We start from the raw sequence: 11,447 nt of genomic DNA on the forward strand, positions 1-11,447 counted from the left end.
GAGCGCCTCCCAAGGTGGCCACATTAAACGCTATCAGTTCTGTGTGCCTTGCCACCCTCATTATCATTGGGACGGTCTGCAAGCTGACGCCTCCTCCCAACAGTTCCCTGCCATCGATCGTGGTCACCTGCAGGGGGTTGCTTAAAGGGATAGTCTGTATCTGGTGCTCAGCAGCAAACTCCTTGCTCATGAAATTGCAGGAGCTGCCTGAGTCCAACAGCGCCTTTATTTTTAGGGGGTGTCCATTTTGCAGCTCTAGCGACACTTCAATCACTAGAGCAGGTCGAGGAGCTTCTGGCACTGGCACTTGGGGAAGGGGCACTTTCACTGCTCTTTGGCCTGGCTGCAGTGCCCTGCTGGCAACCAGGCGTTGGCTTTTACCTGCTCCGTTTCTCCCTGCTCTCCCCCCTCAACAGCTCCCACCATCCCTTGCCATTCCTTCCTCTGGGGGCAGACTCTGGCAAAGTGGCCTGGCTGTTGGCAGAGATAGCATTTCCGGGCTCCCTTTCCCTCCTTCTTCGCCCCCTCACTGGGCTTTGAAACTGCGCGCGCGCGGGCTGTTCCGATTTCCATCGGCTCTGCCGGCGGGAAAGCTGGCTCAGGAATGTCTGGAATGCGTAACTCCTTCCAACGTTCCCCTCTCCCTTCCCGCCTCTCCAAGGCTCTTGCCTCCTGGCGCGCTCCAATGGTCAGCGCAGATTTGGTCAGCTGATCCATAGACACCGCCCTGGGGCTCCTGGCCAGCTCGTCTTTCACCGCTGAAGAAAGACCTTCTTCAAATAGCATCTGAATGGGTGCTGCCGATAAATCCCACCCCAATCTGTGAATCAGCATGGTAAATTCAGTCCAGTACTCACGGACAGATCTGCTTCCCTGCTTGCAAGCCATTAGCTGTCTGCGCACCACCCCTTCCTCAATATCGCTGGAAAACATGATATCCATTGCACGAAAGAATTTCATAGTGTCCTTTAGGATATCGTTGTGCGTTGCCATCAGGGGTCGAACCCAGTCTCGCGCCCCCTTCTCAAGATGCCCAATTACGAAAGCAACTCGCGATTCCTCATCAGGGAACTCATCAAACTGCACATTCAGGGCATATTGCATCTCAGTCCTAAAGGCATGGTAATCCTTGGGGTCCCCCCCAAACTTCTGCACCAATCCTGGTACCTTTCTGGGGAACTGAGTGGTTCTCCCCTTTTTGTCAGCATCCTGAGCCCTTCTCTCCTCGAGCCTCGCCGTCTGCAGCGCAAGTTGGACCTCCAGAGCTTGATACCTTTCTTCCAAGCTTGGACCAGCTCCAACCCCTGCGTCTCCGGTTCCGACTGGGTTGCTCATGATGCTTTCTCCTGCACAGGCAGCGTACAGAGACTGTCAGACTGCTGTCAGGGGATGATTAGCTGCTTGTGCTTAAAATTGTGCCCCTTCAGAGTTTGTGCGACCCCACAAACCTCTGTGTGTGACAGAGCTCCTCAGACATGTCTGCTCTAGTCACTAGTAGAGTCTGACAGTGGCTGTCTGCGGAAGCGCTTCCAGCAAAGAAGTTCCTTAACGGAAACGCGTCTCCTGGACTCACGACGTGGCAGCTTCCGGCGAAGCATGGGTCTCCCTGCAGTCGCTTCTGACACCTCCCCGCTATTTTCGCTCGAAGTGTCTCTCACCCCTTTCTCTCCCCTGCTGCTTCCTGCCTGGGCTGCTGCGTCTCTCTCAGCATTACTGAGCTCCTCCTCCAGAGACCCTGCGCTCCCCCTGCTGGTCCCTGCTTGGGCTGTTGACTCTCTCCCAGTCTCTGGGAGCCTTACCACTTCCCTTTCCTCCGATGTCAGTTCCCTGACAGTGCTGAAAAGGCAAACGAGACTGTGCTTGCCTATTATTTAATAGGAGGGAATTCCAAAGAGTAGGTGCCACAACACTAAAGGCCCCATTTCTATATGGAGAAGTACCTCCTGATGAGATAGTATCTGCAGGAAGCCCTCACTGCAGAATGCGCAGTGATTGAGTATATGAAGGGTGAGATATTATTTTAGGTAGCTGGATCCCAAGTTATATAGGGGTTTATATGGCAGAACCAGCACCTTGAACTTAGCCTGATTGCAGATTGGCAGCCAGTGTCATTGCAGTTTCCTACACCTCCACAAATGCATGATCACATTAGCAACCATGGAGGTGGGTTGAGTGTGATTATGATTCAGAGCATGGTGTGCAGAGAGCTATATGATGCCTTTCCTTCAGGGGATCATGAATTGCTGATGATTCTGCAAGGCCTGCTTCTGGCATAATGTCTAAATTGGCTCTAAAGGAATTGTTGTATTTGCTACATAGTGAGCTTCCTGCATATTTTATGTTTCTCTTAATTGCATAAGGGAGCTTTGTTTTGATTTGGAGGAGCAACATGGATTGGAGCTGTTCGTTATTAAACTGATACGTTTTTGCTTCTCTCTGATGACCTGTGTGGTAAACAAATGCTATTCTTTTGCAGTTGGGCTGATGCTCAGACACAGATTCAAAACATCGCTGCTTCTTTTGACCAGGAGGCGGCTGCCATTCTTATGGCCAGGCTGGCAGTGTACAGGGCTGAGACAGAGGAAGGACCCGATGTTCTTAGGTGGTTGGACAGACAGCTCATTAGACTGGTAAGGCATTACAAATGTTTGAAAATATTGATTCCTCCTCCCATCTGGGATTGTATTTAGGGAGAGAATAGGACCAGGCCTGGGTCTTGTATCTGCCTTCTCTGCCCCCAGTGCAAATAGCAGATGTAGAGGTCCTGATCCAGAATGGGCTACTGCTCCTATTATTTACTTTAAAAAACCAACAAACATTTGTGCAACTGATGATTGTGTGAATGATGCCTAAGATGGCAATCTGATACATAGTTACATTTTGAGAAATGTATATTTTGAATAGTTTTATGTGCTTCTGGTGCTAGATGTAAATTTGGCTGGCTTATATACAGTGTATAAAGTTGCAAAGGAACTTGTTGAAAGATATTATAAGAATGATAAAGAAGGCTTTTCACAGTGGATCTACTTTGTACTATAAAGTGCTAACATAAATAAGCCAAAGGTTTTGCTTGTCTTGCATTTCAAAGCTTCATTCCACAATTTTTAAAGTCATGTTTTTTCTCAATAGGTATACTGTTCAAGTAAAACTTAATTGTCTGGAAGCCTCAGTTGTATTCCTCCCTCTTTTGAGAGCTGAAAAATAATATACAAACATTGAGCTTGTTGCTAACTGTTAAAGTTGATGTGAATGTTTCCACAAAATCTGTGGGTCTTAAACATTTGGTATTGAATGAAGCATTTTGGTTAGATTTCATTCTGTGATTTATGTATGGTAACTATGTACTTGACACTCTTGAACAGAATTTTAGAAGCCTCCCCATGCTACTTCGGTGAAGTTAGGTTGTTTTGTAATGTAGTGAAAGTAGAAGTATATACTTCTGAAAATGTCATGATAGTATTTGAAGTGTCAAACTGAAAACTTAAAAGACTTTTTAAAATTTATCCAGTGTCAGAAATTTGGAGAATATCACAAGGATGATCCAAGTTCCTTCAGATTTTCAGAAACCTTTTCCCTTTACCCACAGGTGAGTATGAATGAATTGAAATAGAGAACATTCTATATCCAGTATGATGCTTATATTCACTTTATTGTAAGATGTCAAAGTGTCCTTGATTAGATTGCAGTTTTTAAAAAAGTTATGCTTCATGCTAGCATTTTGGGATTTGTGAAGCAGTACAACATAAAGCTGAATAGTATTTCTCATTCTAAGCCTTTTGACTTTGACTGTTCTGAATTTCTTAGACTTTTAAATCCCTACTTTTAAAAAATACTGTATCATTCTATTTTTGGTATCAAATGTGCCACAAGACTGCCATAAATCTAAACACTTGAGAGCATTTATATAAATATAAACCATGCTATAAATATAAACATCTAAGCGTGATATTAAGTATAACATGATTTTTCATGTTTAAAAATTATGCCTTCATTGAGAATTTTCCTTTTTCAGTAAAATGACATAACTGCAAAAAGATCACCAAGGGCAATTTGGGTCCACAATGAAAAAGTATACAACACCTACAAGAACAGTGTGTGCAGTTTTTAAACATAAAACAGCATATTATACCACTAGCATACATACAAGTATAACAGTGCAGTAATCATAAGTTGTAAATTACATGCAATGTCAACAATTTTCACAGGACTTGCAGCCCTAAACACCTCATTTCACAACTGTATTAGACCAGTGTTTTTCAACCACTGTTCCACGGCACACTAGTGTGCCGCGAGATGTTGCCTGGTGTGCCATGGGAAAAATTCGAAAGATTTTTTTTATAAAAAAATTTTCGCCCAGTAGGTGGGCGCTGGACTGTGTCCTGGGTATGGGGTGGGGTGGGGTTTTTGACCCCACCCTCGGCCAGCAGGGGCGCCGATTGGCGCTCCTCAGGGGGACACCCTCCACTTTTCTGATGTCCGGGCTGTGATTGGTCCAGACTACAGCCTGGACCTATCACAGTAGGACATCATCTTCCAACTTCCTTCCCGCCCGAGCACAGTGTGCACAGCAGCGGAGAGAAGAAGACGTCGCGACTCGAGTCACCAGGAGGACTGGAGAAGTTGTCATTTTATTTCTCTTCAGTCTCTACTGAATGCCTTGACTGGGTTAGGGACCCTTATAGCTCAGCATCAGTTGGTGGAAAGGACATGACTTTACAGGAGCAGGAGGAACTAACTGAACTGAGACAAAATCGTGGTTTCAAGCTAAGATTTGCTGATCTACCTTTGGACAGTTTTTGGTTGGATACTGCCAAGGAGTTCCCCCTTCTGGCAAACAAAGCTATTTTGACATTGCTCCCATTTTCCACTACGTATCTGTGTGAGATGAGCTTTTCAAGCATGATTGCTATAAAAACTAAATACAGAGAGAGACTGAGAGCTGTTGACGAAGAGCTACGTGTGTGTCTTTCTTCGATTCCAGCCAGAATATCAGCTTTGTGTTCAGCCAAACAGGCCCAGTATTTTATAATTTTTCATATTTCTGTTTACTTACTATTTCATAATAAAGTAATTATAAAATACTTTCTTTGTGTTTATTTGATTCCTATTCAAGAGAATTACTTTATATATAGTCAATATAGGCACAGAGTTAAATTTTTTAACATTTTCTAATGGTGGTGTGCCTCGTGATTTTTTTCATGAAACAAGTGTGCCTTTGCCCAAGAAAGGTTGAAAAACACTGTATTAGACTACTGTCCAATGAGCAGACAAATTGAAGTATATTTTTTTCTGTGATTTTCTATCATTTTGTTGGCCACATAGGTAACACCTGGTCTTTTCCTTGCTATCAGCATTGTTACCCTACCAATTTGGAGGTTGTCTTTCTTTATGTCCCAGTAAAGCTAGATGATGTCACTAAACTCAGTGACATAAACCAGTATGAAATCTTTTTGGAAAGAAACATTGCTACTGTTGATGCAGCTGGGTTTGTGGACAAGAAACATTGGGGGAATTTCTGGTTTGTTTTATTTTGCAGTTTATGTTCCATTTAAGAAGATCTCCTTTTTTGCAAGTCTTCAATAACAGTCCTGATGAAAGTTCCTACTATCGCCATCATTTCATGCGGCAAGATCTGACTCAGTCCCTTATAATGGTTCAGCCAATTCTATATGCCTATTCTTTCAATGGACCCCCAGAGGTATGTTGGCATGTATGACCTAGTGTGTATGAATAGCTGAAAAAAGAAAACTTGAAAATGAAGAAGACTCATTAGTGCATTGTTGGGAAAATAATTTCAAACTAAATTAACGCTTTAAATTAAATGTAAAGCAGTTTTGCCCAGGAAAATTTTGGGAGCAATTGCTTCCTCATGTTATGTGGCTTGCTAAATGTAACAGAGAAAGCTGAATTTTAAGAAATGGATTTCTCTGTTTTGTATATGTAGTTAAGACACTTTTCTCCTTTTATATTAGCCTGTTCTTTTAGATAGCAGCAGTATTCTGCCTGACCGCATTCTTCTCATGGACACCTTTTTCCAGATCCTTATTTATCATGGAGAGGTAAGATCAAGTCACTTTGACTTCCATATCCTACTATTTGGGCATACTTATTAAAACTAGTGGCTGTCACCCACACATGGCAATAGCTCTGTACTGGAGGCCATTTCTTAGGCTTTGTCCAGTTTTAGGAGCTGCTTGTCATGTGGAGTTGCTTCTGGGAAGAGGACACAGAAACCTTACTGTTACATTGCAGAGGCCATCACAGAGCCTTTTGGGTAGAGCTCTGTCACGTGTCCATATTGGTAGCTTCTCAAGGCCATCATGGTACTTGAATTTTCTATGAAAGTGCTTATGTGCAAAAATCCTTATAAGTTGAGGCCTTGAAAGCTAATACGTTCGCTACCTGCTGTATTTACGGAAGTTGCTATTGTCAGTAAACATACATTCTCGCATTTCAGTTAACAAATAATACTAAGTAGGCAATTCTATGACTACTTACTACTGCATACTTCCACTGAGGATGATGGCACTAGGTGTCATGTATGATTGCTGTGACAGAGCTGCTGCTTGAAAAATGAGAAACTATTGAGCATTTGTTATTCAGAACATAATGGAATATCACAGTTATTATTTGCTCTTGGTAAAAATGTAATTACAATAGTGTAATTCTGGTAAAACATTAATTAACTGACCTGTTCCCCAAGATTTCTTCCTGCTTCCTGCTCAAACTAGATTATATAAAACTTGTTTGGATGAATAAAACAATGTGTGTTTAATGCTCTATAGACCATAGCTCAGTGGCGCAAGTCAGGCTACCAGGACATGCCAGAGTACGAAAACTTCCGCCATTTGCTCCAGGCTCCATCAGATGATGCACAGGAAATTCTTCATTCCAGATTTCCAATGCCACGATACATAGATACAGAGCATGGAGGCAGTCAGGTAAAGCTCTGTTGCTTCAGTTTATGGCAGAGGTTTTCAATCTTTTGGGGTCCACAGCTCCCTTGACCAACTACATTCTTTCTGCAGCACCCCTGTGGGGCTCAGGAGCCCAGTTATGTCACCTCTTGCCTGTAGAGCTGGCAGCCTCTCACCCTTTTTCAAACCCTTGTGGAGCGTTCCCCCAGCCTCCTCTCCTCTCGCCTCTCCTTTGGAAAACTGCAGCTGCTGCCCCTGGTCTCTGAGCTGCCTCCCCACCCCAAAGAGAGATGCCTCCTCCCACTGTCCCACAGGGGCCTGGGAAGCACCCCCTGGCCAGCCCCAGAGGCAACATTTGCCTAGGGAGTTTTTAGCCACAGATGCTGCAACAAACAGCTGTGGAAGCCTGTGGGAGACAGAAACATGAGAGGGCACAAGAGGAAGAGAGGGACAGAGGCCAGTGTTGCCTGCGGCACCCCTGACCATCATTCAGGGCACCCAGGATGCCACGGCACACTGGTTGAAAACCACTGGTTTACGGAATCATTTTGCTAAATGCAAGACAGGCCAAATCAATATTGGACTTGCATTAATAAACTTTCGAGTTTCATGTAGTTGAAAGAGGTATGAATTATGACTCAACTTCTAGCATACCAGCCATGAGATGGCTCATGTGCTGGGCTGAAGATTTAAGCTGCTCTTAGATGCTCATGACTCAAACCCACCCCTCATTTTCTGGTGGGATTTAGACAGGACAAGCAGCAACCCCCTTACTATCGTTTGCATAGGCTCCCAGAACATAGCTCACCTTCATTCAGTCTTCTCAGGCCAAACTATATGTGGTAGGGCTGTGTACATTTATTCCTTGTAGCTGCTCCCTTAGCACTTTTTAATATTTCATACTTAACAAAAGCTAAATGCTTTAAAAAAGAGAGATATGATTCTCTGAATGCAGACTATATAACAGGCAACTCAGGGCAGCCTGCAAATGGCAGGTCACATGATGGTCATTCTTGTTGGAGTGTAAATAAAGTCCATTCTTGTTGGACTGTAAACTTTATTTAGAATAACTTTATTCTCCTTTTTTTTTTAAAAGGCTCGTTTTCTGCTTTCTAAAGTGAATCCCTCTCAGACCCACAATAATATGTATGCCTGGGGTCAGGTAAGTTTCAGGTGGATTAACCAAAAGGCTAAGATAAAAGAAATAATGTTTCCTGCTTTAACTCTCATAAAACAATTTGATAGTTAATCAGATAGGGAGTGATTACCAATATTAAAACTTGAATGTCAAAAACAATACAGTATTTTTAGAAGTTGCAATTCCGATTAAGGAAATGCTATGTTGCTTTTGTGTTGCCCTTAAAAATAAGTGTTTCTTGCAGCCTAGAAACAATGTGTTTCTCTCCTTCTGGGAGTTTTGATAGGATACAAAATATATACAAAATTGGGTAGAGGTGAAGATTGTTCTCAGTAGAAAATGTACTAAAGCCAGTTTTGTTGATGAAACCGAATAGCGGAGACAGCCTAAAAGCTTATATTGTATGAAATTCATTACCATTGGATCTTAAAGAACGGTTAGCAGATTCATGGAGGGTCTAGGACTATGGCTGTAGTTCACATGCTTAATATGCAAAAGGTTGCAGGAAAATACTTCTGAAACCCTGGAGAATCCCTATTACTCATCATAGACAATGTAGACTATACAGTGCAAACAATATTGAGGAAGGTGGGCCAATTACAGTCGTACCTTGGTTTTTGAACAAAATGCATTCTGGGAGTCCATTTGACTCCCCAAACCATTCAAAAACTAAGGCATGGCTTCTGATTGGCTGCAGGAGCGTCCTGCAGCCTATCAGAAGCCGTGGAAGCCGCACTGGACGTTCAGCTTCTGAAAATCGTTCGAAAAATGGAGCACTCACTTCCGGTTTTCAGTTGATTGAGAGCTGAAACAGGAGTTCCAGGGCATTCAGCAACCAAGGTACAACTGTATCTGAGTTGCTATGTGGCAGATTCCTACGTTCCAGCTAAACTAATAACACCAGGTTCAGAAGTTGTTTTTCAGTGGGATAAGGAAGGGTTAACTGGGTTGGGTAATGATCACAAGGAAGGTAGGAGAGCAAATTGGAGTGAATCCCCTCAGTTTTTTCTCTCCTGCCTTGGTGAAACAGCTCGTTCCTCCGACTCTGTTCCTGTCAGTTAACTGTTTTTTCTTTCTTTCAATATTTTCCATTTCTTTGCTGCAGTTCCTCTGTGTGCATGTTTACTGTGCTTTGCTTCTCTTGTCAACTTTTCCCTACTTTGTAAAAAATAAATAAAATCCTCTCTTTCTCTTCTTGCTTTTTCTGCTCCTCTTGTGCCTTGAAGCTTCTCTGCGTTCTTTCTTATTTCTTTGTTCCTTTCTGCTGCCTGTCTTCTCTATATTTGCTGAGGGGACAGATGCCAGTTAGGAGAAGCCATTGATCACCCATTTTTCCTCCTTGCGACTGCCGTTGCCCCTATTGGAACAGCTGTTAATTGTCTAGTAAAGGGAAATGTGGAGGTATATTGTTTACTTAATTACAGTGATTAGACTTACTGATTTTCAAAGTACATGTTCTCATGGAATATTTTGGCTTTGCTTAATGAATTTGACATATTTTCTAACGCTTTCCCTTTTCTTATAGGAATCTGGAGCACCCATTCTCACAGACGATGTCAGTTTGCAGGTTTTCATGGATCATTTGAAGAAACTTGCTGTATCAAGTGCTGCCTAAGTGTGGAGTGCAACAGATGTTGATTAGCTGAATCAACATTTCAGCTTTATTTTCCATTTGATGTACTTGTAAAACAAATGCTCTGATGGGTTGCAAGCTGCCTAACTACATCTTAAAGTAGTGTAGTTTTCAGAAAAAGAGCATATCAAAGGCCTAAGTACAAACTACAGTTTGGAAAAGTAAACCAAACTGGGATATAATTCGGGGGGGGGGGGGCTTTTTTGGTTTCCATGATACTGTAATTTGTCTTAGTCCATTGATTATAACTTTGTACTATCTTTTATATTTGAACAGTCGAAATTATTATTCTGGCTTGCACTGCAGAAACACTAAATGTTGTAAAAAAAAAGTCTATTGTCAGCAATGGGCTTTCATGATTTGCCTTCTGGCATATTCATGTTTATTCTTCTTGGCTAGAAAAAGACAAAGAAACGGACTATAAAATGCTATAAATTCAATTTCTTGAAATCGAAAAATATTTATTTTCTGCAATCAGCTGTATGTTGATGGTTTAGTAAGTGTTCATTTTTGTTTGGTTTTTTGTTAGAAAATCTTTTCTATATTTTCTAAGTGAAGTTTAACAAGCAAAAATTGAACAAATTTGTCAATTGTTATCCAAAGTTTACAATTTGACAATCATTTGGATAATCTCTGGCAAAGCCTGTAATTACTACACTTAATTAAAACACTATCAAATCTGGGTGTTTTCAAAACAGAGGAGAAAAATTGATGTCCTACACCTGTCTACAGTGTCTACACAGGGAAAAACGCATAGTATAGTACCATAAACAAAAACATATTGCTGCCTATTTCCATAAGTAAAGTGTGCTTATTTTATTATAGCCATATAATGTTATGACATTGTGTGGTGCTTGTTTTTTTGTTCTGCTTCTGTTTTGTTATAAATTATGCAGTTTATGATTCTTGTTGAAGCAGTATTACACAGTACACACCATAATTGTAATAAATCTGGTAATACTCAGTTTTAGCTTTGTTTCCTTGAGAACAAATATATTTGCTTTTTAATAATAAAGTTTTTATGTATAGAACAGATGGTTGCATTTGTAAGCCTATGTCTATATGCAATAGCTGAATTTGATCATAATCATTTAATAAATAAAAAATGTGTTCTTATATGTAAACAATCTTATACCGTTTCCCGCTAGCAGAACTCACAACCACATTTGGCAGGTTGTTGCTGACTAGTGTACATTTGAGCAAAAGGACCTGAAATGAGCTCAAACTACATACTCCCAAATGTTTTCATCTAGCCCTTGAGATGGGTCTCAGCACTAAATTGCAAGAAAAAACAAGTTACCTAGCCTCATTGACTCTGAGAACAGTATGTCTATTCTTGTCACCAACACACTGGCCTTTTTCTCAAAGGATTTGCCTAACTTGAACTGCCTTTGAGCCACAGATTCCCTTCCTATATCTAAACGTCGTCCATTTTAACTCTCTCACCCTCATGTGATCCTAGCTCTATCACTGTTATTATGGATGTAACACTTAAAGATATTCTAGGTAGCTGTGATACTAGCCAGGAGGGAATGTGAACTTTGCTTCCCCTTGGCTGATCAATACCTATGTGTATTCTATTCGCGCAGATTGGTCTTATTGCCTGACACCAGTGTCCTATCCTAAAGTGAAATACCTAATACATGGGAAATAATTTTACTATCTCTTTTGGTCCAGCGTGACTGGAAGGCATAGTGACACAGGTTTAGGGCTGGATGAATTCTAAACTCATTTGAAGGGACGTTGCAGGAGAAAGAGA

At 41.7% G+C, this 11,447-nt stretch overlaps 1 protein-coding gene across 2 annotated transcripts in view; it reads left to right on the top strand.

Moving 5' to 3' along the window:
* Positions 1-10,719, top strand: part of SEC23A (SEC23 homolog A, COPII coat complex component) — a 32,530-nt gene extending 21,811 nt beyond the window's left edge. For both annotated transcript variants that reach the window (XM_082213542.1, XM_082213543.1), the window contains exons 14-20: positions 2,477-2,630; positions 3,509-3,586; positions 5,537-5,698; positions 5,973-6,059; positions 6,786-6,941; positions 8,014-8,079; positions 9,581-10,719. In XM_082213542.1, coding sequence (XP_082069668.1) covers positions 2,477-2,630; positions 3,509-3,586; positions 5,537-5,698; positions 5,973-6,059; positions 6,786-6,941; positions 8,014-8,079; positions 9,581-9,670 — 793 coding nt within the window. In that variant the 3' untranslated portion in view covers positions 9,671-10,719. The remainder of the gene's footprint in view (positions 1-2,476; positions 2,631-3,508; positions 3,587-5,536; positions 5,699-5,972; positions 6,060-6,785; positions 6,942-8,013; positions 8,080-9,580) is intronic.
* The last annotated feature ends 728 nt before the right edge of the window (positions 10,720-11,447 follow it).

Source organism: Podarcis vaucheri, assembly GCF_965113315.1.
Source record: "Podarcis vaucheri genome assembly, chromosome: 1".
NCBI lineage: Eukaryota > Metazoa > Chordata > Lepidosauria > Squamata > Lacertidae > Podarcis > Podarcis vaucheri.